General features: G+C 39.6%; 2 protein-coding genes across 2 annotated transcripts in view; one reads left to right on the top strand and one right to left on the bottom strand.

Moving 5' to 3' along the window:
- Nucleotides 1–4006: 4006 nt before the first annotated feature.
- FBXL22 (F-box and leucine-rich repeat protein 22) lies at nucleotides 4007–7473 on the top strand. Its single transcript, XM_008935719.1, has 2 exons — nucleotides 4007–4341; nucleotides 7128–7473. Exons 1-2 carry the CDS (start codon nucleotides 4007–4009, stop codon nucleotides 7471–7473), a joined length of 681 nt encoding a protein of 226 aa, XP_008933967.1.
- Nucleotides 7474–14912: 7439 nt separating this feature from the next.
- The window catches only part of HERC1 (HECT and RLD domain containing E3 ubiquitin protein ligase family member 1), a gene marked incomplete at its 5' end in the record, with an annotated part of 61823 nt that continues 55040 nt past the window's right edge, over nucleotides 14913–21695 (bottom strand). Inside the window, 9 exon segments of the mRNA XM_008935720.1 lie at nucleotides 14913–15579; nucleotides 16492–16797; nucleotides 18018–18170; nucleotides 18391–18643; nucleotides 19071–19147; nucleotides 20315–20480; nucleotides 20653–20822; nucleotides 21183–21352; nucleotides 21632–21695. The exon segment at nucleotides 21632–21695 is cut by the window's right edge and continues 15 nt beyond it. Of these exon segments, the coding sequence (XP_008933968.1) occupies nucleotides 15394–15579; nucleotides 16492–16797; nucleotides 18018–18170; nucleotides 18391–18643; nucleotides 19071–19147; nucleotides 20315–20480; nucleotides 20653–20822; nucleotides 21183–21352; nucleotides 21632–21695 (1545 nt within the window).

Below are 21695 nucleotides of genomic sequence, written 5' to 3' on the forward strand. Positions count from 1 at the left end.
TAGTATAGCTCAGCCTGGTGCACACAAAGAGTATGTGTCAAGTTACACTGACCAGTATAAAGAGAAGTCACAATCAGATGTTTTTTTTAAAATTACATTCTTCATTGCTTTTCCACAGCATGTTAAACAAGGCAGGAAAGAAACTGGATTAATATAAAACTGCAGAAAGCATTCAGCTTTGCTAATGGCGTATGAATATGTAAACTGTACACTAGTTAATACCTATCTGATACCTTAAGTGACATATATATAAGGATGTCTTCTTTTACTTAAGTTGAGCAATAAATAGAACTATTCATTGCTTTAAGTTGTAGTTTGTCACCTACTGTTTCTCCACTTCTTACAGACAGAGCCTTTCTTCTAAACAGAGTAGGTAGCTGGCATTATTTATACAGGCAGAAAGGGGTATTTGGCAGCCTTCACTGGCGTGCGGGGCAAGCCAAGTATCTTGCCTAGATCCTACCCTGCAGGGCAGCCTTACTGCTCAGTTAGCTGGGGAGTTAAGTAGAGCCCACATATATAGCTGTGCTTTTTCTGCATGCTACTTGGATTGCACTGCTGTAGAATTTTAGTTCTGAGACTACAAGGCTTAAAATACACAACTAGCGATGGGCCAGAAGCAGTATTCTCGCCAACCAGTGATGTAAATGTGCCTTTCTCTATTTTTAGAAACTTAAATTTGTAATCTTCAGCAACATTCACTTAAGCAGCTCCTACTTCTCCAGTTAATTTTTTTGGGTCAGAGTTACTACTCTCACTTCATATTTCCTTTCAGTAACGTTTGCTGCGTAACATGTAAGGTCTTGGGCACCGGTATGCGTGCTGCGTGGTCCGTCGGAGACGGCCAGGGGAGCACAGCGCCATCACGTCGGGCTTGTTCTCGTGGCAGGCAGTACTAAGGACTTGGCCATATGCTTCGCTGGAGCCAGTACCTTGTAAATCCTTTCCTAATTTAACTTTCTCCCACTGCAAACCCAGATGGACAGTATGAACAGTTTGTTGTGGCAACACAAGTATTTCTCTTCCTGGTGGAGAACTTTGCTTATCCACTGTATTCTATTCAGTGTGGTGTCAAAAGAAAAAAAAAGAGTAACTGAGCACTGAACCAGTAACATATACTGCACCTGGCCTAGTATTACATTTTTAACCTTACTTGTATATCCTATATTTATCTACTAGCTTGGGGGGAGGGAAAAGGGGAGAGGATATCTCATTTCATTTAAGCCAAATTTTTTTTTCTACTTACTGCTGACCATAGTACACACTAACAGGCAAGATTTTTTTTCTTGCTTGTGACTGCTCTGCAAGCAACAACTGCTCTCTACAGTTCAAAGACTTGCATATTGATCACCAAAATTTGTCTGATCAAGGTTGTCCTTTTGTTAGTAATTGTTTAACCACGTATACAACTGGAGATGATTTAGGTAAAAAAGAACTGCAAAATGTCCAGCTCTCAGAGTACTTCTGCTTTAGTGTCTTGTGTAGTGAGCTGTGGAGTGCAGTGTTATGCGAAACTCTAAGGCACATACAAAGGGAGCTCCTTGTTGTGTAGTCAGAAGGTGCTTTCCAGCTGGTAACAGATGTCAGTGTAAGAGGAGAGTTTAAAGCTGTCAGACAGGCAGGGACAGTGGACTTGTATCAAAAGCAGGCCATTTAGAAGGATTTTACTAAATCATTGGAAAGCATAACACGTGGTGTTCAAAAGTTTCCCTAACGTTTCCTTACTGATGTGTCTGTGTCTTACTGATGAGGTAAATCAGCACCTTGAAAATTTATTCCAATGTGCTTTAGGATATCCTCAAGTACTGTAGTGCCATAGTTGTAATTGTTTACCATTAAAATCTAGTATGTAATTTTCAGTGAGGATTACTGCCTGTGCTCATCTTGTGTGTTTCTGGAGCATTTCCAGATTGAATGTGAATTATATCTCATTCACACAGTGTGTTTATGGAAAACGTGCCATTAAAGTGTCTCCTTTCCTTAGAAAATGAAGCTCCTCTTGTCCTTCTACAACCTTGCAAAACCTTGTTAGTGTCAATCCTTTGAACACAGAGCAATTGACCTTGTTCTGGTGAAAACACAGCAAATAGTAACATTCCCACTGTTTAACACCTGTACCAAAACTTAGCAATCTAAACCGACAGAGCTGGAACCTGCCATTCAACTTTTAAAGGGCTTTGTCACCCAACATCTGTCAATTTTTATGTCAGATAGTAGTGTGTGCCCTCTCTGTGGTAAGAGTCCATCCTAGCAATGGTTACCTTACCATTCAAGTTTGCCTGTCGGTTGTTTTTTTTTAATAAATAACTTTGCTGTATGTATTACAACTCTGACCAGCCTCAACTATTTATACCTGCTCAAAACTGAAGGTAAGTTGTGAAAAGGATGACTGAGAATTGCAAATGCCAGTATGAGAATGAAGAACATCTGCTGGCATGCCATTTAAGCTGCTGTTTTCCAGCAACTGCCTTACCTTGTATGTGAAGTCATCTATGCTTCTTATCCCTTCGTAGCTTCAATAAAGTGGGTGGGGAGCATGAATGTCCTTCTCATTTCAAGGAAAATATTAAATGACAAACGATATGAAACAAAAAACACTGGCAACTCTAAGCACAGCTTGGAGTATATAGTAGAAAATTACTAACTCTAAAGAATGAAACAGATCCAGAACTGACATTTTCTTGGAATCACTGCGTGTAACCACACACATTACTCGAGCACAGATAAGAAACTAAAATAATTGTGGCTGATTGCAAATGCATTTCAGATCTTGTTTGTCAGAGTTAAATTTCGAACTGCATTCCCAGGGTAAGATAAAGATGAACACTGGTCCTCCTCAACCCTGTCACATCCTGAAACAAACCCAATTAACATGCAAAGGTACATAAAATTTCCCAGCCACTTCTAAAGTTACAATATCTACTACTTAGTTTTATGTTTTCCTCTATTAGCACCAGACAGAACAAGGGCATAAATTAACTTTTTCATTTCACAAACATTAGAGAGCTGGTCATTGTTCCTTTTAATTAATTCCAACCTACTCTTTGCAGGTGTCTGGGTTTTTTTTTTTTTTTTTTTAAACAGCATGAGACTTCCTGCTACAGTTTCATTACCGGAACACAAACAAACACACACTTTTATTCCTGAAACCAATTCGCTATATCCTTTCCCCACCCAAACTGCCAAGTCTACAGTAACAGAATAAACCTACAAAAATCTAGAACACAAGAAAACCTGTAAAACTTGAGCTAATAGAAGGTATCTATTGGCACAAGCCTACAAGCAGGTAAGCACAGAGTTGCTGTTCCCATGTATGTCTCCCTGCAGATCATTACTTTCCTCATGCAAAAGGTGGGGAAAGGTCTAGCTTTGTTTATTCAAACAACAGGGTGCAGGAAACTGCCCCGAAGCCTGAAGGCTGTAAATTGAAGCAGCCAGGGAATATTTAACATCACTTTTACAAGCTGTTTGCAGAAGTTCAGTATCCAGTATAACAGTCCTTAAAGTAAAACTGTGACCTTAGAAAAATCAATTAGAAAGTCAAGGCTAAAACCTGTACACTGCGAAAACAAATTTCCACTTAGAAACACAAGCTCTCCAAACCTGAGAAGGAGGCAAAGCTAGTCCCTGCAGCTGTAGCCACACCCCCTGATCCCCAGTTCAGTTACTCAGCCCAAGAGCTTTGCTAAATTTCAGAAGCCCCTAAAAGGAAAGAAATCCCTTTTAAGGAAGCGTTTCATGAAAGTCAAGTGCTGCTATTCTTACATGCCCATTCCAATCCCTTGTAGAAACAGAACAAGAGTTTCATGTGTGCATGTTTCTCTTCCACTCTCTGTCCCTCACTTCTGACCCAGTTGTTTGCCAAAAATAAACACCATTCCAAAACCATATATGTGCAACAACAGCCTTCTGGTGATTCTGAGCCACCTCCCCCACCCCCAGCCACCACTGCTGTTATTCCACAAGGCCAGGAGACTGTATTCTTTCTCACACGCTCTGACGGGCTATGCATATAACCCAGCTGAATCGGGAATGCCTTCTACATCTATTTTCTTTTCTGGACAGAAACAGTAGGAAAAGTTTAGCAAAAACATGTCACAAGTTGCTAGAAGTGTTTCAGGATCCTTTACTGTGGTCTCTGCTGAACTTTCATTCTCCAGCGGAACTAAAGAAGGATAATTTTCTCCTGGGACCTGCTTTAAAATACTTATCCATCTGCTGGTATTCAGAGAGAGTCAAGGTGTGTAACATTGAGGACTGGATGAAAAACAATCTCCAAAAAGACTTCTGTAACAGGCATGAAAACACTGTCACTGATTTTTTACTAGAAGTTTGCAACAGGTACGTTCTTTGGGTGTGAAACTCTACTGTAAGGGTCAATGGCCTTGAAATAAGGCAGTTGAGAGCTATTTACTCCATACATTCTACTTGAAATAGAGCATTAAGTATGTGAGTGCTTTGACTTTACAGTTTTAATACAGTTTTAAGTTGGGTTTATAGTGGCAATAGCATATACTTCATACTGACTTTCCTTAAGACTGTTTTTTCCTTTTTTTTTGAAGAACGACTGATGAATACAGCAAAGTGCAATAGTGCCTACTAAACTGCTGTTTAGCAGAAGGGTACTGTTCTGGCAGCGCAAGGCAGCGTCCTGCGCAGAGGGGCTAGAGGAAAGACGTGATTTCAAATAGTCAGGACAGGTCATAACAAAACCAAGTTCATTAAACATGTTACTAAACAAATTTGTTTCATTCTAAGACATAAGTGTCGCTTTTATACTGAAATGTGACTCTACCTAAGCACTTTATAAACTTCAGTAAAGCAAAAGAAATACCACTCTGGAGAAGCAGCTCTGGGTGCACATTGTTGCTTCTAACGGCTTTACTGCTACAAAGCAGCTGCTCTAAGAAAACAAGTTACATTGCCTTAGGAGGTGCAGAGCCAACCGTAGTGTTGACACTGAGGATGGCCGTGGTCCTAGATTAGAGCTGAAGGGGATGTGTCAGTATTGAAATGACGCACACACCTCTGTGCCACAACAGGGAAGGCAAGAAGTTCCACTGAGAAGTAACAATTCAAAAAATCCAAAACATTGCAGGATACTGGCAGGACACAGTATTTTGGTGAGAACCAGCAACAGTGCAGTCTTAAAAGGACTGCAAAGGAGTGAAACAGGTTCAAAATAGAATGTTTTAAGTTGCAAATACAAAATTTCACAAGTAACTTCTAGAACAACTGATTAAAAGTTTTGATTATTTAGCAAAGTACACATCTGTGCCTACAAAGGAGGGTGTAGGAGAAAATATTGTCTTGTTATGGCACTGAAATGTCTACTGGGGGGCCACGCTTATCTATTTCCATTTTTTGCTATCACAAATTAAGATCCAGAAAGAGGATGCAAGACCACAGCTCTGCAAAAGTAGTTTGACATTTAAGTGCCTTTCTCCTCTAAAGAATCCATAACCCCAAACTAGCTGTTGGGCAAAATTTACAGCAAGGGATGGGTAGTAAGAAATCTCAAAGTCCATAAAAATTCAGCAAATGCCTTCCAGCCTTACATTCTTCACAAGTTAAACTGAACCTCATAAACTCTGGTTTATGTTCACCTCCCCTCCCACCTTCATCCATGTTAGCTTTCCTAAGACAAGTTCCTGCCTTTTTTTTTGCAGCAACCTAATGAAAACATTTTAATCCACAAAATTTCTAGTGTTCTGTGGAAAAAAAAAAAAAAAAATTAAAAAATACAGTTTTTCTCTATGAGTTTTGAGCACTTCTGTTTGATGAAGCCACAGGAAACAGCAGGTAGGAGCCTTTTACAGACCTTGACCACTTTAAACCATTTGCTTTTCTAACTGTTCATAAGCATAAAGTGAAAGAGCAACAAAAAAAGATCGTGTAGCTGACAATCTCACCTCTGCTCAAAAGGTGAAGTCAGGCAGTAGGGGAGGGATGGGGTGGGGTGTGGAGAAAGAGGAGTGTACTACGTACCAGTCTTTAAGGACAGAACAACATGCTGCAGTGATGGTGGAGCCCCTCATTTACCCCCACTGCTGTAATACAACTAAAACCCTGAGAGAGGCTGTAAAGCCCAAATCTGTCTAAGGAAATGCTTACAGACACCACAGAATCCTTACAGGATGGAGGCAGGCTAATTGTTCCACCCACAAGCCTCACACAAGCAACATTAACTTTGCTGTAAACACTTTTCCCCACAACAGCAAAGCCTGAAGATGTCCTGTGCTAATTGAATCAGGACACCGCATTTAGCTGACTAGATGGACAGCAGAACTGCTGCTCCCTGGAGAGAGGCGTAAACCAGAAGCCAGATGATACAAAAGGCTTTGCTGACTGGCACCCAAGTGTCCTTGCAACCATGCCTGGTCAGCACAACAGCTGGTCATAACTGGTCTGCTCTGGTTTTCTGCAGGACAGTTAGCATAAACTATCAACACGCTGACTTGGAACAGGCCTTTTCTGTACTTTCCCAGGTAACAGAAAAAGCTTTTTAAATTTGCTGCACCATTGTTTAACAGCAGAGTTCTTACCAGCTTCAGTGATTTGAAGGAAAGTTTAAGAATTGTGTGGGGTTCAAACACCAACACTCTTAGGCAGTAACTGGCACCTATTCAGTAAGTCCAAAGAGTTGAAATGCACCCACTAATCCCCATAAAATCAGGTGTGGCAGAGTCTTACTTGCCCATGCCCAGCATGTCTACAGAGCAGCCTCTGCACTCAATTGTCCTCAAATTCATCCTCACTTGAATCTCTGCTCTCCTGGGTCTTCTTTTGCTGCACTTGGAGAAGTGCAGCACCATGCAACTCCTAAAGGAAAAACCAATGCAGCTGCAGTCTACATAGGCATTGGTGTCCCCTTTCCACATTGCTGACAGAGCTACAGATGTTGCATCCCACAGAAAAAGCAAAGAAGTAAAGCTACTAGTAAAGCTAAGTAATCATACATACATGATATACATACACCTCTACCTACTCATGCATTCCTACTCCTCCTGATGGCCGAGGAGGTATTTTTCTAACTTTCATGTTGATTCTGGACAATATCAGCTTCTCCTAGCTCTATTATTTATTTATTTCTCCCCTCATCTCACCTGTAACAATCATGTTTTCAGATGTCCAAACCTGCTATCTCTGACACTCTCTGGATGTGGGCACGTTACAGATGACTGCATCTTGCTGCTCCTCATGAACTGCCCAAACCTCAAGACGCTCAAACTGGAAAACTGTGTGCGGATCACTGACCAGACACTAGAGGCAGTGACCCTCCATGGGCGATCCCTGCAAACGCTCCATGTGGATTTCTGCCGGAACATAACGCACTCTGGTCTGGAAAGAGTCAGGGAAAAATGCCCATCTGTAATGCTGAGAGCAGAGAGGAGCGCAAACATGATTCCAGACAATAAGCCAGAAAAAAAGTTGATACTTGAAAAAGCATCAGGAAAACTGGTTTGGCTTTAAGTGCAATGAATGGTATAAAGTCAGTCAACGTGGGTATTTTACTTTGACTCTCCTCTTGGACAGCACTGTTTCAATGAACTGTGACTACCTTCCTGCATTCTGGTTTAAGTCCAAACATGTGGTCGATGTGTTTTGTAAAGGCTGCACTGGGAAAAGGCTTGCATCTCCATCAGGACAGTCTTAAGGAAAAAAACTGCTTTCTATTGTCCCTTGAAACTGGAAAACCTGCATTGCTGTCACAAAATACTAGATCTGATTAAGGCTGAAAACTGCTATTTTGATACCCTCTTGTTACGCATGAGTGGGATACACCTCACTCAGAAGCAGTAACATGTTTTATTTGGGTAAAATAGCAATTTGACACATTTCAATAAATTTGACGGAATTTAGCACTTTAACATTGGTTTGAAAGGTTCAATAAGTTGATGGCAAGATTCACCTTACTAATTACTCCACAGAAGAAATGTACAAAGGAAAACTGAGTTAGAATCAAGTTAGAATGATTCACACAGAGACTGGAGGCACAAAGAGTAAGGAGGACCTTCCCTTTGAGTTACGAGGTTCAGACTGGACTCCCTCACTTTCTAAACTCCTGTAATGGGAAAGGGCATAAATCTGCAGCAGACCAAGCCTGGGTAATTGTATGATTTATACAAATTGAGGGCAAGCACGATTAACGAATTTCTGTTAAATGACACATCCATATGGTCACTCCATCTGCTAATGGTGCCATTCAAGACCTTCCTAGCAAAAGCAGAGTACCTGCCAACCACCACTTCCTCAGTATTTAACATTTGTAGCTGGTTTCTCAGGCTCATTTATTACATGAGAGATGCAATGTACGCAAAGCACAGTTTGACCCTTTGCAAAACGTGCTTTGACAAGACACACCAAGTTATTTTTAAAGTTGACGTTAAAGGAAATGCAATACGAACAAATCCAAGTTTACAGAATTAGTCTATGGGAAAAGAGAGTGACTTACAACCTGTAGCTTTAAACGCTGAGGAACATGCTACAGTATAGATCTTTCTAAACACCTGTTTCTTATTGCAAAGGAAAAAAGAGAAATAGCTATTTTCATCCCAAATTACAAGGCTGTCACTTTCTGCATGCTGCTCTGCTACATGGAAGTAAAACTTTTTTTTTTTTACAAAGGGTTGCTATGGCATCATCCACAAAATTTGACACCAAACGTTGGCACAGTTTTATTCTGCTGCATAAAACTTGCCTTGATAGCACACACTTGTATTTGGTCGTGGTATTTAGTACTCAGGACTGGCAATAAAAAGTCTCAAGATTTTGTATGCACATACAGATTTCCTCCTGAGGAAAGATGAACTTTTCCGAGTGCCACCTTACCGTGTCAAGTGTATTGCAGTTACCAGTCAGAAGTTTTCCTTGTTGAGTCTGTCTCAGTATAATGATACACAGAAGTCACTGTGATCATCTAAGTTTGAATTATTCAGGTTTTTGTTTGAATACAGCATGTTTTATTTTAAAGCAGCCTGTCTCAAACCTTGTGCTTTATGTGGGAGCCTGCCCTCAAATTGTACTATTATTGTCCATCGTGTTCAGCAATTCTGACATGAATTCAGAATTCTTACTCCTAGACAGCACACCATAATATATAATCCTTCCCATTCTTGCTGACTCTGCAGCTGAGCTTATATTTACCTTTAATCTCTCCCCCATTCGGTACAATCCACTGAAGAACTTTAGGCTTACAAAAAATGACAGATGGTTAAATCCATAACTTAGTTTCTCCTAGAGGACCACCTAGCTCAGATATCCACTAAGCTTAGACATCAAACAAGGCTGCATACAGAACAGTTTGACAAACCATGGATCCTGAATAGTTCCAGCTTAAATCACAATGAAGTCTACAGCAGTTAAGATTTCATTTTCCATTATACAGAGTATAATTTTACCTTATACAAAGTAGGACTATCTGAGTGTGTGTGGCCTTAAAAATCAAAGCAAATATAGAAATATTAACTTTTAGAAGTACTGTTCTGTGCATAACAATTATTCAAGACTTTTTGACTACAGCAATGTACATGCATATACCACAGCAAACCTGTTTCTCATTTACATGAGGGGCTCTGCAGTAGTTGATGACTAATCTTACTGCGCTGGTAACAGAACACTGATGGAATCTGCTAGTTAAAAGCACACGAACTGGAACTTCCATCGCTGGAATTCAAGTATATCAGTTTAAATATCTGATAGCTTTGTTGAATTTTAACAGTTGTATCTATAGGTATAGTCTTCCAGACTTAGTACTTTGTGTTTTAAACTTTTCTGTAACTGGAAGACTACAAGAGCTAGCTCTTCCCCTAAGGAACAGAATTCGGGACTTCTTAAATTGCTGTTTAACAAATAATGGGTTGTCATAAATATCCAACAGAATACATGTTTTTCTTTAAAATTTTAGAACAGCATGACTGTAGTACCTCTGCAAAACAACCAGTGAAAAGCTAGTACTGAAGCAAAGCAGACCGTCCCCTCCCCCCTTCACTGGCATCTAAACTGTGGAAACAAGTTCTGAAGTTAGGCCTCAATTACTTAGGAATAAGTGCTGATTTTCCCGTTCCTCACTGTATTCTTTTTACAACACTGCTGCTCCTTTTATTATAGCTGTATGTCATAACGGAGAACTTGGCTATGATGCCTCAGCTAGTCTTGAAAGAAAGATTTATTTCCTGATATACTGTCTTTTATTCATGTTTGAATAGAAAGAAAGGAAACATGCTAACAAATCCTACCTGAAGCCTATTTTCACTGCAGGAGTAGTACTGTAAAATTTTATTTCCAATCAGTTTCTCTATGAAGGTAAGTTTCAAACAATATCAATAGAAATATTTTAATAGACTACATTCCTGGGGCTTATCCTTTCCTCTGCAAGAACTGATGAGCTAGCAATGAACTCCAGAAAACATTCTTTGTGTGGTGCATCGAAAATGGAAAGAGGACTTTAGAGCTGTCAACGTAAGTGAATAGACTTACTCCTTCTTCCCCATCCTGGTTAATTGATCCACAGATATCCTTTGGTACTCTCTAATTTGGCTGAGGTAAGAAATAAATCACAGCATTACAGGAACTTAGTCAGATGGCTGAGATTCTGGAGAAATACTCAATCAATGTGAGTATCTGTAAGAAACACTCACTAAGAAGACAAAATATTTTTTTTTTATTACCTCTTCACAACTTAAAAGATATTTAACAGCATGACACTGTAATATTTACTAAGTTCCTAAAATTTCAGTAGGACCCTTATGCACTGTAAAGTTAGGAGCAAAACCAGAAGCACAGCCAGGAAGGACCAAGAGCAATCCAAAGCCAGCATTCACAGCCTGGAAAGGAGATTGCTGAGCTGAACAACTTGCCCTGATGTGGAAATTTGGATGTTGACACAATTCTTACCTTGGATACACAACTGGTGAAAAATCATGTTTCACATATTGCTGATATGCTCCAAATAAGGTCAAAACTCTGTATATTTCCTTTACTAACCAAAGCCCTTCTCTTGACGCCAGGTCTCTATAAGCACTCTGTGACAAAAGATTTATCACAGTACATGTTAACACCTAAAAGGTTTTCAAGTAGCTACCAGGCTTACATCTATCTACCTATTGTTTATGCCTTCTTGCTTGTTTTCTATCAGGACTGTTCCAGGGGTGGGGCACTGGTACTGTGTTTATGTTTGGGGTTTTTTTTTTTTTTTTTTTTTTTTTTTTTTTTTTTTTTTTTTTGTTGTTTTTGGTTTTTTTTTTTTTTTGCTTTACAGAGCTAAACAGGGCTTTTGTAACACTCTCTCCCTTGGTTTCTTTGCCTATTTGCATACAAATGGTCAAAGTCATATTACTTTGCTCTTCCCCTCCTTCAGCGGGAGTATTTGTTCATGACATCGTAAAATGTGAACACAGCTGTGTTGATAAAATTTTTCAGTATCTATAATAAATTTTCTTACTTGGCAATCCAATTTGAAAATTGAGGAAATTACATTTCACTTAGGGTACTATGTAAGGACAGAAACACATTAACATTTGCTCTGGTTTTTTGAATTCCATCAAACTTCTCTTAACGTGGCTGAAGTAGTTTTTACTCTTCACAGACTCAAACTCTAACTTAACAGGTATGAAGCTGGCTTGTTATCTACATTTTTATGAAAGTATTAAAAGAAAGGTGACATAAACCAAGATGCCCACCTGGAAGCTGCATCAGGTTATCAGACGCAAGTGTCAAGCAAGGCTTTGTTACCAAAAGTTTGTGCCTTTTCTTACACAAGAGAGGAAAATCAACACCCAAAAGACCCATCCAATTTCTGTTGTGATAACAAAACTCAGCTTGGCAATAAGGTAGAAGCAAACAGAACGAGGTCCTGCAGCAGTCAAATTGCTTACTTAAGAGCAGCGGTACTTTGTTGCCATTAAACTTGTCACCCAATCAAAAGGACTAAGTGACAGATCTAAATCAAACTTCCAAACCTGACCTGGTCACTTGTTCATCTCTTCTCTGGAGAAGACTACTGCTGAAGAACACGTTCTGCTCTTACTGGTCCCCTCTAAGCATAACACGTGCATTCCACCTAGTGCTACCTTCCAGCTCTGTCAGGAAAACCGACACTCCTACCACTGGCTCCAGAAAGAGTGAGCGTTTCACCCTGATAAAGCAGCTTGCCTACCTCTAAGTCTTGGGAACCAGCTTTTCATCTTCCCTCTGCCTCAGTGTGCCTGCCTGTTTCAAAGGGCTATCCAGCTCTCTGGCAGTCTGATAGCCCAAAAGGCTAGGGATGTAATTGCTAGGTGGGAAAGAAAAAAAACATAGGAAAAAGTGACTGGAAATACTAGATGTGGTAGAGACCAAATGATCTAATCCCAGTGTAAAATCAGTGTAAGAAACAGAAAGTATGGGCTTCAAGAAGCAACAGTCTTATAAACCAGAGAAAGAGAGTGCTTCTCGAGTTATTTGAGGTGTAAGGAAAATATTTGGTATTATTCACATACAGCTAAAAATAATCATCAGCAAATATTAGTCATGTTCAACAAGAGCCAGAGGCTTTTGGCATCTAAGGGCTCTCCTATATAATACCTACCCAGCACGTTATGTCTGTTGGCTAAACCTTTTCAAGCTGTTTTTCTCTAGTTATGTTTAAAATTTGACACTTCTGAGCTTACTGCGCCTCCATTTCTTGTATTAATTTGAAATGGGTCTAGATAAACACACTTGTTCTTACTCCTGACATGCATTTGTTAGCACTGATAGTCCTTGCTTGAGTCATACACGTACATCCAGTCCAACGCTGAAAGGTGGAAAGGAAATCAGGTACGACGTTTGGAAATAGCTTTCAGTCCACCTTGCTACAAGCAACTCTGCCTAGCACAACAACACTGCTGTGGAAGGTTTGTTGCAAGACTGAGTTGCGTATTTTTTCCTTTAAATAACTGTATCTATGACCTACTTACACTACAGAATGCAGACATTCCCCTTTCTGTATAGGGAGAGATTTGCATACATAAAATAGCCTTAAACTGGCGTAAGTTAGAACTTTCTCAAATGGTCTCAAATAGCAGGACATAAGCAGTGCTGGAAAATTCTTTATCTTTGTATGTAATTATGTGTAGGCAGCATTATGCAAGGAACTAACAGGATTCCAGTCTCACATAGCAGCCTGAGCAACAGAAAAATGTCAAGTTAAAAGGAATGTATGCACAATATAATTATGGTGAAAACAAACAGTAGGATAAACCTAAAAGAATTAAGTCCTTGATAGTTTTAATGATCCTAGGGCAGGATATTCAAAGGACAAACACAATCAACCCATAAACTCTCAGTTAAAGCAATCAAGCACAATCCTTTAATCAACATCAATATTTACTAGTATCAACATCCTCTTTCAACTTACCACAAACTGTCTCCAAAAATACCCTCATTATCCAAGAAGCCAACTGCATGGTCCATACAAAACTGAACTTTTAGATATAGTTCTATTATTTTGTGTGCCCCATTGAAAAGACTCACAAATTAGTAGCACTAGTTCAGACACAGAAATTAAGTCTAGCAGGCAATAATACAGGACTCCATATATAAAATTTAGACCAAGACATGATTATACTCTCCCACAACATAGTGATAAGACAGTAAAATCACAGTCCAGTTTGGAACTGTAATACACAGAGAGGCAGGAAACTAAGTCTGCATGGTTTCAGAGTCCCGAGTCTCTCCATCTCCCAAAACTGCTGAAAGCCCCCTTCTAAATGTTTGATGCTGCAGTCTGGTTCTTGGTCATAGCTCAAGAACCTTCTAGTTTTGCATGAGTCAACAACTAGTCCTAAGCAAAAGAACTTTGCCAGATAAAACCTGGATCTGCAAATTCTTACAGCTTATCAAGTCAGCCCTGTGACCACTACTGTTGGCTGGCAGCAGTAGACCAGTTCAGCCTTGGACAAGCAGGAAGTTTCCCTATCAATCCCTGCTAATGCGCAACCACTGCAAGAGGGAAAACAACAGGAATTTCCACCCTCTCCTTCAGACATGGATGGTCTTGTCCCAGGTGAGATTAAGTTAATCAATGTACTCAGTAGCCCTCAGGCCTCACTACATCCTTACCAAGGAGTGCAGTGAGAATGACAGGGGAAAAAATCAGGGCAGAGCAGTGGTGACTCAGCTAGGGACAGACTGCACCCTTTTCCTCAGCCCCAGTAAATCCTGCTCCTCAACACCAAGCAGCAGTTGTAGCTTTGACACAAATCATGTTTTTGACAGAGACACTAGGGAATTAACTATTCTTCATCACTTCCATAAGACACAGAAGAGAAGTGTTTTTGTACAGTACAATACTGTCCTAATCAAATACGAATGTCACTGCGTAAGCTACACCCTGCTGATCATAATACAATCACAGCTGCACAAAGTGACACCAAACTCATGACATGTACTAAAGCCAAAGGCATAAATTCAGAATGTATATAAACCCCATAGCCTCCACTGCTACTCTGTCCCTTGCATTTTATATTTTTTTGTACTCTGATCAGAAATCAACTACATTAATCTGTATATTAAAAAGGATTATTTTTGGGGGGGGACAGAAGATTTAAAGGTTTCTGAGTGATGGTAGCAGTATGTTATTACTATCAACAACTAACTACTACTCTGGAAAGAAAAACGTTCAAATGAAAATCAAGGAGGAAGCAAGTATGTTAACTTGTACTGAAGTACAAGGAATAAACAGTGGTATACCTGAGGAAGTCAGTAGCTCAAAGACATTAAGAATGCAAATCACAGCACTACACATCACATTCATTGAAGAGAAACATTTTGAGATGCTTCTAATGTCATGTCCTGTCTGAACACTGTAGTACTATAATTTACTGAGACAAAACAAAAAAGTACAAAGACTGAGTAAACCAATCACAGTTCACAAATGCATACAAACAACCGATTCTTGAATTTGCTTTTATTTTTCTCTGCATAAGGAACCCTGCACAGGCAATCCAAATTAAAACAAAATAAATATGTGAATATTCATGTAAAACTGTCCTTGCTAATGAACAATTATACACAATGTACAACTCTTCATGTTCACTGGGAGGGCTTACAAATGTACTATTCCCAACAAAAATGCACCAAAATGTCTCCATGCAAACTTACCAAAAGTGACCAAAAAAGGAGGAAAAAAAACCAACTTACCGATCATACTTTTTTTGTGTCCATTTTCCTTTTTTTCTTTTTTACAATCACAAAAAAATAAAAACATCTAATTGTTTGTTACATTTAGAGTAACTAAAATGTGGCCACGGTCTATTAACATCTGGTTTTATGCTCCTAAAACATCTATGGTTACTGTAAAATTATGTCAATGATGAATTTGACTTAGGGCACTACCAGTAGTAAAAGGAAGATGATTTTGTTCACAGAATATTAATAATCTGTGTCTGAGCCCTCTGCATTGTCCACATTCCGTGAGAGCATATAATTGTCCATATCTATAGACCTGCAATTATTGATTGCATAGCGCAAACGCTCTGCCATGATTAGTTGACTGGAGTAAGGTGGGAGCCTCAGTTGAAAGAAACAAGTCTGTGAGGTAGGCAAGCTGTCGTAAGGCTGCGGAAATGGATAAAAGGTGGGACACTGTTAAGTTGTGAATGAAGCAAAAAACGCAACATATCCGTATTTCAATGCTCACTCCCTTCCTTGCCTCTCTCATTCAGCAACTCAAAATGCCTTTTCAGAAGCAGACGAGCCTCCTTTGCTCATATCACTCATTTCATCCTTAGGCACAGGCAAAACTATTACTGTATCACCTGCTCTGTAATTAATACAGCCCACGCATGAAATTCAACCATTTGACAAGTTGATCACACTACTATTTAGCAGCCCACTGGACGAAACATTCAAATTACATACCATAGCGTGCCTTAACATAAGGCAATTTGAGACACTTAACCAAAGACAACAGTCAAACCACTGTTATCTTATATTTTGCCAAGTTTTTTGATTCATGTTGTTCACAGAGAATACACTTTCACTGCACAAAACCCAAAAGTAATGCCAAATGAAAGCAATCCTATATGTAAAGTAATATACTGCAAACTCATTACAGTGGTTTTAAGCCATTAAGAGTTCACTATTGGTCATATATTGCCACTTACACAGATTTAAAACTTAAAAAAAAAGTGCAAAAAATTATCAAACAAAAAAAGGGATTAGGACATAAAATGACTGTGGACAAGTTACAATACAAGGAGGTTTACTTCTTATGAAACTTGTCTCGACCTCCAATCATATAATTATAGTAAAGACACCATATGAATTAAGATGCAATTCATGCAGTCTATGTCCTACACAGTTAAAAAGTTTGGTTTTAGTAACTTGGAGCATATCTCACCCCACATTTCGTAAACTTTCAATTACAAAAATGTGTCTCCTTTAGCCAAAGCACAGACTATCCTAGACAGTAATAATTAAACAATAAAAAATCAGAACAAAACCACAAACCCAAAAACAGGATCTTACCCTATCAACCTTCATTATCTGGAATCGCTGAGAGATATCAGCTGTGTTGGCTGGCAGTCGAGATCTTCCTGACACAAACCTCATGAAAAGGACTCTCTCCTCATTTGAAAATTCTTCAAGGGTATGCCAGAACCACTGGATTAGCTGATGCTGCTCATCGACTTCTCTGTATCGCACCACTTTCTTCAGAACTTCAACTGATATCTCTGGCATTCCACAGACCATTTGCTCCAACTGCTTGGCAGTCAGAAGAGACAACAAAGGAACTGGAACAATCCAAGACATTCCTTCTCTTACAGCAGCCACCTATTGCCCAAAAAAGAAGAGACATTTGAAGTGCAATTATCTTAACTCTGCCACTTACTGTACCATCCAAATGCAAAAGCAACATGTCAGCTGAGAAACAGGGATAAAGAGGTAGAAGAGTAGGTTTAGACTAGATCTTCTTCAGAAGTTTTCAGCAGAGGGTGATGAGACAGGAATAGATGGCCCAGAGAGGTTGTGGATGCCCCCTCCCTGGAGGTGTTCAAGGCCAGGTTGGATAAGGCCTTGAGCAACATAGTCTGGTTGATAGATGTCCCTGCCCATGGCAGGGAGGTTGGATTAGGTGATCTCTAGGCTCCCTTCCAACCTAAGCCATTCTGTGAATTATAGAACACATGCCAAATACAGCCTCCCACACATACATCCCCTACAAGGGCTGCTTCCTCTCTGAAAATCCAGAAGAATACAGAATTACGGGTATTTTTAATGGTAACTGCACATTAAATAATACGTTCTGAGACAACAGAGAATTACAAGACCACAACACAAATAATAATGGCTAAACCAAAAAACTGTGTGAATACTATACATCTGAGCTGGAACAAAGTCATGTTTGTAAGAAGTCTGTACTTGTTCTAGAAGACAGGACCGGGTACCTCTGATGAGAAAGTTACTTTTCTAATGCAGATAATATGCATGCATGCACCTATACCTTAACAAAATGAAAAAAAATTCCTAGCATGTAATTACTATACTGCTTTCAAAAGCTTCACTACACAAATTACTAAAAACACAAAAGTATGCAAACAGGTAACTAACATTTCTCAAAACATATAATGAAATATTTGTTGTTTCTGTGCTAAAGCAGAAGACAAATAGTTTTAAGTTAAACTAATGTTTGTCAGTAATACTTTAGCTAGTTCCTATGCTGCTATAATGTCCAATTACAATGCAGAGCATGCACAGTCACAGGTTATTTTCTCCAGTGGGGCTGACAATTGCAGTGGGGCCAGTCTTAATGAAAGACAAGTTCTGACTTCTAATGCTCTTTTGTCAACTGAGCAATTACTAAGAAAAGGAGAACTAATTTAAAAGAAATCCCCCAAACAGTCTGTCAGGGAAAAAAAGCCACAGGGATACAGGTGAGATGCAGAAAGCCAAGCTGTTCTTATTCCCTGATAAACTGTAATGGAACCTCCCATAAATCAAAAGCACTGTTCGCATTAACAGTACGGAAACAGTCACGATCATGAGATTCTTACCTGGCGGTCCATTTCATGGAGTCTGTACTCAATTGCCCTCTCCACATATTCTTTCCTGTTTGAAAAGGTAAGTGGGATACTGTTCCCTCCAGGGATTATGGGAACCATTTTACCATCAGCACTTTGGCCAACAAAAGAATCTAAAGGAATCATCTGTTATGCAAAACAGGAAAAGTACATTGAGTGTAAGTTGCTCCAGTGATCTAAGTCACCTAGAACTACAATGAGATCACAAACTATTCCAAATGCATACGAAGTGCTTGTTATCCCAATAATGGAACCATTGCATTATAAAATACTGAAGTTAAGGTCAATCTGATAAAGTAACCGCTTTCAGAATAAGCCTAAAAGCACCAAAATATCCATACTTTACCTCATGGAAATTTTCTTCCGTAATCCCACTGTCTTCAATGTGAAGAATGCTGTTGAGGGTCTGCACGTAGAGCAGATCTACCTCCTCCAAATCCTCCAAGATGAGTGGGATACAACAAAGTTGCTTCCAGACCATTGGAGCCAAATGCAGATCTAATGGCTTTTTTGTACGAATAGCTACACCCATGAGAATGCCCAAGAACTTAAACTGCATTAGATGCTCATCTAAACATGCTGAAGGGTTAAAGAGAAACCTGAAAGAACAAAGAATCAATGAAAATACTCTAGTGTCATTTCTATTCTACTCCCTTAGAAGTAAAAGACAAAACATTACTAAGCACAGCATAGTAACTGTCAACACAATTATCAGCAAGGGAGTCCAAAATAGCAGGTTACTGTTATCTTTAGCTGTTAAAATAATGGAGGCCGAGATAAGCAGAACTAATCGTGACCACAAAGGCTGGCATTCTTGATGGTATTCTGAATTCTGCCACCAGTAATCCAGCAAATTCACTTAAAATCATGCCCTCACCTCCACAATAAAGTAACATCACCACCTGAAGCAAAAAATACACTGGAGACAATCGTGAAGTCTCATGACTTGGTATAAAACAATTAATAAAAAAATTTAAATTTTCACTCACTAACATCTGCAATAACAGCAAATCCTGGACAACTTACCTATCCCTATTGTAGCCTACTTCAGCTGTAGCATTTGGGGAAGGAATAAGCAGGTCTACTATTCCAGTTTCCAGTTCCTTAAAAATTTGCAACAAAAAAGCCTTATTAGACAAGGGGGTAACAAACCTATTACAGAAATATTATGACATTACAGCTGTACAAGACAGAATATTCCATTATAGTGATGATCACCTCTCACAAAGTAATGTGAAACCTATAAGAAAGTGAACATGGTAGACATGATTTTTAGTACTAAAACCATGTTTATTTCAAGACTTGCCCCTATACCAGACTATAATGGTTATTTTACTGTGGCTGCTCTGTGATACATTCCTGGTACCTGTTCCAGAAATAATCAGAAGTCATATATACATATACCTACACACACAGCCCCACCCCCACAGCTCAGCTTTTTCGAGTACCAAAAATGAAGCAAATATTTCAATTAATTCTGTTCTGAACCCTGATTACACCTCCTGTTTAATGTAAACTGTCTAGGAAAGAATCCCAAAATATGCAAGTCCTCCTCTGAATCAACCCTACTCTAGGCTTATAGGCTTCAGAAATTTCCGTTAACAGGCGGAGTTCTTCCATTTCTTTTATTCTATAACCTAATTCTAACTCCAGCGTTGGCTCCAGCACTTTCTATAGCTGTTGCCCTGTCCCAGGCTAAATTCTACCAAACATCCTCACTAATCCTCACTCTGCATCTTCAGGCTTGCAGAAAATTAAGGAACAATCAAACTTCTGCAGCCAGCATTGTCTTGAATCCTTCTCCTGGCTACAGTCATAGTTGCATCACAGTGCTGAGACACATCTTTAAAACTATCATCACTACATGTTAGTGCTGTCCAGCTTTATCTTTGTTCTGGTAGTCTGAAGCCTTCAGTTTCCAGAGAAATCTGAAAAGACAGCTATGTTGACAACAGCAACAATATTCTGGTGACAGCTGGGGAAAATTGTGCAGTTCCCTAACCCTAACCCTAACCCCAACCCCAACCCCAACCCCTAACCCTACAGTAACACGATTTATCGTGTGGTCTTATGGTCTCTCCTTGCCACAATCCAGGAAGTTTTCTTTATCCTCAGAGATATCCCTAAATAAGCAGCTCTAGTGCTGTGGCTCAGGACCGAAGAACAAGTATTTGCTATGCTGCAAAAAGAAAATCTGAAAAATACTAAACGACATCAGAGAGAGAACAAAACCTCTGCCTGGGCATTTTGAACTAAGAAACTTTTCATACCTGACACATTTCTGTAATCGTGTCATCGAACACTCCACCTGCATCATCAGCTCCTTCTCCAACCAGCTTCACTTTCCAGGCACGGGAAGGTAGGCGAAGGTCTGATGCGTTCAGCTTTACCACTTGTCTTGCTATCTGTACAAAAATGGGCTTGCATTTCCGACCTCTTTAAAAAACAAAAAAAGAGATACAGCCATACAATCAAACTCTCAAACATGTAAAGGCTACTGAAGTCACCTGATCGTGCAGCGAGAGCTCAGGAGGCCAGAAGTTATGGGAAACATGAATATCAGTACTTTTTTGAGGACTAACACAATGCCTGAGAAAACAATACTGACCTGGTTGATATCCTCTTCACAGTGATCTGTGGGCCATAGTTCTTCCCCTGAACCATCGTTTTTCCTATAGAGCGTACCATGGGGAGCGTGTACACCCGAGGTGCCAGCAAGGGCCTCAGCTGCCCTTGAACTATTCCCCACGTTCCAGCATTGTAATGAGACGTACTGTTCTGCAACAATGCGGTATGAGAATAAGCATATTAATTATGGATATTACTTCCATCCGTCACAGAATAAAAACCTTCACAGTAACCATTAGCATTTCAGCGTTGCAGGAAACATACAGGTTAGCACTTTTTGGAGGCTAGTAAGCTTTTTGGAAATTGAAACATTGATATGTCAATGTTAGTGTAAGCAAAAATATGTAACAATACTTTGATAAAGTTTGGCTTAATCCAGACATATATATTGTTTTTATTTATTACAAAAGACCTGTAGAACTAGGATCCATCTTGATCTGATCAGAAACTCTCTAATGACATGGCATATGACAATAGAGCTAAGCTGTTCTATTCCAAATGGAATTTTACCTGGTTATTGGGACTGAGGTTAAGTAATCTCCATGAAGAGTACATGAGGTCAGAAAAATGGTACAGCAGCCTGAGCCTTGCTCTTACTGTATGAACACTCACTTCTTTCAGTGCCCCATACTGTGGTGGAATGGCATCGGGTAAACCAAGCTGTAATGGCACTGAAACACCTACAACAGAAAAAGAAAAAAGCATTACTTCATAAAGGGTCCTGCTCTGGACTGGGATGGACTTGATTTTCCTTGCAGTAGTTTCTGCAGTGCTTAGCTGCCTACCAGAGTTAAACCACAACAGCAGTAAAATTAAGAGACTAAGCTAATCTGAAAAATCACACAGACACAAAACAAACCCAATTTTGTCCCAAACGTTCAGAAGTTCTGATTGGACTCATCCCACAGGAAACACAAAGACTAAGCCAAATGACCATACAAGCAATGCCAGTTCTTTACCAGGAGCTCTGGGTGGCACGGGTGGAGCTGTCCAGGCAGCGCTGTGGCAACGTCCTGCTGGAAT

This window comes from Merops nubicus, unplaced genomic scaffold, assembly GCF_000691845.1.
Source record: "Merops nubicus isolate BGI_N331 unplaced genomic scaffold, ASM69184v1 scaffold1992, whole genome shotgun sequence".
In the NCBI taxonomy this organism is placed as follows: Eukaryota; Metazoa; Chordata; class Aves; order Coraciiformes; family Meropidae; genus Merops; species Merops nubicus.

Coding starts and splice junctions, on each gene's coding strand:
- FBXL22 (XM_008935719.1), top strand. CDS start 4,007: ATGCATATAACCCAGCTGAATCGGGAATGCCTTCTACATCTATTTTCT. Junction 4,342..7,127: donor TTACTAGAAGTTTGCAACAG/GTACGTTCTTTG, acceptor TCATGTTTTCAG/ATGTCCAAACCTGCTATCTC.